This window comes from Atta colombica, unplaced genomic scaffold (genome assembly GCF_001594045.1).
Source record: "Atta colombica isolate Treedump-2 unplaced genomic scaffold, Acol1.0 scaffold277, whole genome shotgun sequence".
Taxonomy (NCBI): domain Eukaryota; kingdom Metazoa; phylum Arthropoda; class Insecta; order Hymenoptera; family Formicidae; genus Atta; species Atta colombica.
The window spans coordinates 456752-461897 of NW_017259378.1; the positions used below are offsets into that span (position 1 = coordinate 456752).

Below are 5146 nucleotides of genomic sequence, written 5' to 3' on the forward strand. Positions count from 1 at the left end.
AGCGGGAGTATGCGGAGTTCGGGAATAACCCGCCCTATTACGAGATCGTATCGTTCTCGATACAACAGCAATAGCACTCACGTGAAACGCGCAGCGCACAGCGAATCGGCACGATTCTGTCGCGACCGTCCTCCAATGGATCGACGGCGACAGCAATGATGATGATGATGATGATGGTGATGATGATGATGGTCGTGAGTACGCGACGACACTAAGAAATAATCGTGGACAAGCGCACGGACGAGACAGCGAATTTCGAATCGCCCTCGCGGATTGTCCTGTCCCGGAAGCCCAGCGCTCCTCAGACCCTCGTCCTCGGATCGCGACCATTCATCTCACTTTCATGTTCCGAAATCACGATCGCGGCGTCCTTCTCTCCCGAGCGAGCGCCGAAACGTGCGCATCTCTGCGTCGCCGGATGTTGACTCTGTCGCCGCGGCGGCGGACGCTGGTAAACCTGACGACGCGTTTTCACGGGCGCTGTGATCGGCACCGTGAAACCCGGCGCGCCCGGCGCTACCGGCACCCACAGGCAGTGTTTTTCCCTGCGGCTGGGGGGACCTCGACCGTCGCGATGGTCGCGATCACCGACGACTGGAAAATTCCCTAGCGCACCATGAGAGCGCGTAGTTGTCGACTACTTTTCTCTCTCTTTCTTACTCAAATCACCTTATCACAACGCATTATTTATTATCTATTTTTGTAATTATATGTTTTGTCATGTAATTATGTGTTTTTTAATTCTTAAGGAGAAAATATTACGGCTCGCTTAATGGAATAATGGTTCCCTCTGTTTCTCTTTTTCTTTCTTCTCTCTTTTTATCCGTTCTTTTGTATAAATTTTAAATCAGTTCGAATATATTTTTTTATTTTTGCTAGAACTCTTTTTGATCGCTTTCGCCAAATATTAAACATACATCTTTTATTTGAAGTTCCAAAATTATAAAAAACAAACTATAGAAAACACATCTTTTGTATTATTTTGTATCATGCAATGCATACATTTTCAGCTCCACATATTGAAGAATGAGATAAGACAATTCTTTGAAAAGAAATTTATGAATCTGCTATTGTTACATGTGCTATTTTCACAATATATAGGATTACCTAAAGATTAAAGCTTACAACAGATTCATTAATGAAATCCACTCTATATTGTGAAAATGGGCCATATGGGTAACAATAGCAAATTCATAAATTTCTTTTCAAAGAAATGCCTTATCTCATTCTTTATGTGGAGTTTATGTGAATGTATGCACTGCATAATACAAAACAATACAAAAGATTTATTTTCTATAAGTTTTTTTTCTATAGTCTGTTGTTTATGATTGGTTTTCTATAATTTTGGAACTTCAAATAAAAGATGTATGTTTGGCGAAAACGATCAAAAAAGTTCTAGTGCAAAAATAAAAAAAATAAAAAGACCAATCAATTTAATCAGCGATTAATCCAACCATAGAGTTGCTCGAATCTGGAAAATTTATTCTAATTAGTCCTTAATTTAATCTTGCTTTTTTGTATTATACGACAAAAAATTATTCTGCTTTAACAAAATATAATAATATAATGTATTTTTTGATAAATTAATCGCCAATTAAGTTAAATCCCATTGTTCAAAATCGCTGTCATTCTATCTAATTGATGTCATTCAACACGTTAATTGCATGCAACTACTCTAGGAATATCTTATTTTTAAATTCTGTTACACATATATTATTTTTCTAGGGTGATTCATTTTTAATCTTAACAAGCATTTTCGAAATATTTATCTATTAAGATTAAATTGAATTATCCCGTATAAGAAAAATTCAAGAAGCATTTTTAACAACGTATTAAATCCAATTTTTTTGAATTTTAAATAAATATATCGGATTAATAATCTTATCCTTTTCTTTTTATAAAAATTATCTGCATAAAAAAATATTAAAAATCCTAAATAAATTAATGTACAAATTAATAATACAAATTTCTTATTCTGCAAATAAATAAATTTTTTTACAGTTCATGAAAATCGTGTCTTTTTTCGAATAACATCTTAAATAATTTGAATCTTACTATATGTATTATAAATTGGATGAAGCATTTTTTTTTTACTATCTTCAAACGGATATTAATCTTTATTTTCTAGATAAATAAGTATTTCTGCTTGTATCTAAAAGTTATCTGTATGCAATCGAAACCAAAAGAAGATATGCGCATCGATTCCGATGAACAAATTGGCGCAAGTCTAATTCTAACGGCTCATGTTTGTCTGTCGTAACTATGACTACAACTTGCTAAGTTAAAAGAGAAATATCGTGTTAGAGACATACGACGTTCCTATAGGAAATACTCGATCAGCACAAGTGTGCAAATTCACGACGACGTTAGAGACAATTCTGGCGAAATGAATGATAAGGATGACAGTGCTTGGGTGTTCGACTCCTTGATTGGATTTTTGCAAGGTCCTATTTGGTCCTCGCCTCTTTTGAGCTTCATCGAGGAAAAGTCCCTCGGTTCGTACATTGGAAATACTTTTCTTTTGACAAATCTCATCAGTTCTTTGAGTAAAAAGATCCTATACATATACCCAGATAGCAAAGCATGTCTCAGCAAAATCGCACAAATCTGTGATTTTGCTAATTATGATGTTGGCAACTTGCCATAAATTTATCTTCAACGATTTTGAATATATCGACATTATAGCAACATGCAGACAACAATGTGTACGTATTGCCAGTAGTTTAACAACAAGATAACTGCATCAATATTATCTTGCGTTGTCGGCAATATGACAACATTGTATGATGCTGTGTATATTATTATGGCAATAGTACGAATTTTAATGATGACGATTTGGTAAATTGCTGGCAATTTGCTACTCAATGTTATCATATCGTGAAGGCATCGTTGCCAATAAATGAAGATTCAATCGCTGCAATTCTAGTAGCAATACATACTTATCAAGCGACAAGACACGTTATCTGGATATTATATGGAAAATTAAATCCTAGAAATGAGTTACTTTTTACAAATAATGTAACTTATAATGTGGATAAAAAAATCATAAACATGAGACTCAATGGATGCTTTCTATTTGATGATACAAATCGATACAAATATCGTTCTATCTTTGTTACGCTGAATGATAAGAAAGACATTAAATTATATATATTTTAAATTAAATTATATATTATATAAAAAACTGACTCATTTCACCGAGATCAAATTTTCTATATAATTAGTACGAGAGCCTTTTTTGATGTAGAAAGAATAAAGAGAAATCTTATAGTGTGGCTTGTAACGGAAGTATCACACACACACACACACACACACACACACACACACACACACACACACACGCACACACACGCACACGCGCGCGCGCGCGTGCATAAATTAATACCTTTCAGAATGTGTTCGTATAATTTCTTCGTAATGGAAATAGAAGTCTTCCTGGAATTGGAAAACTTTTTGCCGAGTGTTGTATAATATAAAGCGCATTTATTTGTAATAACATAAATATTTTGTAAAGTCTTTCCAATATATTGTAGTTTTCGAGGCTAACACCGAAGATTGCGAAGAATATCGGAAAATATATCAGGAGTACAAAAACTTGGTCGACTTGCTGCTTGGATGCTTTATGGAAGATATGGGTATCACACCGGAACAATTCGAACACGCATGCACTGTTAATAGAGATACAAAGATCCCGATACATTTTCAACAAGTATGATCATTACACATACATAACGTCTGTATGAAGAATTACGTTTCACTCATGTTTTGTTTCAGAAAATTAAAACCGAGATTTGTTTTCGCGACATTAAAAAAAAAAAAGAAGATTGTCATTGTATATAATATTTAAAGATTTTTGGTGCGTTCAAGGAGACGTTATTAGCGCTTTTATCATTCTATCTTGATTATTTATTAGACATAAAACAAGGATAGAATGACACAAATAGCACTAATAGCGGCTCCCCGAACGCATCTTATAACACAAAAAATGAATGGTATACGTTTATGAAAATTACATGATTTAATTTATCTATATTTTGTATCCATCTTTTCCAAAAAATTATACCATCGCGTATTTTACAGAATCTGTTCGAACAAATATGGGCAGCAAATGAGTACGAAATATTCAAAAGAATGATGATACAAAAGAACTTGGAGCTCCAGCTGCAAGCGCTAAATATGATCGAACAAAAATACGGTCTCACACCTGCCTCTCTCGTATACGAGACTGATGGCTTCCTTGACGACGAACTGGTCATGGAGGATTTGATACAGTACGTTATATCGTAAATATATCAATAAATTAGTCAATATGTCTACCGGAAACGTACAAGAATTAGAGATGTTTATAAAAATAGGAACGATTTTTGTGTCGGAGGAATTATGTATCTTTCATATGTGTGCACAGCAAACGTGTTCTGGAAGATCAAAGCGAAGAAGAACCAAGTATATCCTCAGGAACAACATTGATTGCTGAACACGAGCGTATAGCTGCCGAATACCATAATGAAAGAGCGTTATTGGAAGAAGCATTAAGAAGATCAAAAGATGATTCCAAGAATACTTCGGATGACGAGTCAACGGAAGAACTTGAGTGTGCTACTATATCGGCTGAGAAAAAGCCACTAGATAAACTTCAACTCAAGAAGAACGAGCCTCTCAAACCAATACCGACTTCAAAAAAGAAATCTGAAAATGAGGTATTACTATTATTAACTTTTGATTTACTTGCATTTATGTGATATCAATACACGTACAATACACGTAATTCCAAATAGACAAATGAACATGACTAGAAGATTTCAATCTACAATAATGTGTATGAAAATAAAAATGTATTGTATTGCTTCCATTTTGCAGATGAATGCAGAAGATATTAAAAAGAGGCAAGAATACCTGAAAGCCAGGCGAGATAAACTTGTGGCTTTGAAAAAGGAAGCTAGGAGTCATCAGCTAGAAATGAACAAAACTCGTCCGAGTTCCGCTAGAACAGTTGCTGAAGCAACTCTGAAAGGAGAACAAGAATTAGAAGCAGCGCAAGCTATAGATCCTTCAATACTTCAAGTACGAAGGGCTCTAGCAGCCCGATTGAAAGCTGAAGTTGTGCATAAATAATTTTAACTTTGCATTATATATATATATATATATA

General features: G+C 34.7%; 2 protein-coding genes across 2 annotated transcripts in view; one reads left to right on the forward strand and one right to left on the reverse strand.

The window, feature by feature from the left end:
* The window catches only part of LOC108689804 (ubiquitin-conjugating enzyme E2-24 kDa-like), a 4343-nt gene extending 3881 nt beyond the window's left edge, over window positions 1-462 (reverse strand). The window contains 2 exon segments of the mRNA XM_018196740.1: window positions 82-168; window positions 170-462. Of these exon segments, the coding sequence (XP_018052229.1) occupies window positions 82-168; window positions 170-330 (248 nt within the window). The 5' untranslated portion in view covers window positions 331-462.
* Window positions 463-2360: 1898 nt separating this feature from the next.
* On the forward strand, window positions 2361-5112 carry LOC108689803 (cilia- and flagella-associated protein 36). Its single transcript, XM_018196739.1, has 5 exons — window positions 2361-2495; window positions 3534-3709; window positions 4081-4271; window positions 4406-4697; window positions 4858-5112. The coding sequence occupies exons 1-5, from the start codon at window positions 2387-2389 to the stop codon at window positions 5110-5112; spliced, it is 1023 nt and encodes a 340-aa protein (XP_018052228.1). The 5' UTR covers window positions 2361-2386.
* The last annotated feature ends 34 nt before the right edge of the window (window positions 5113-5146 follow it).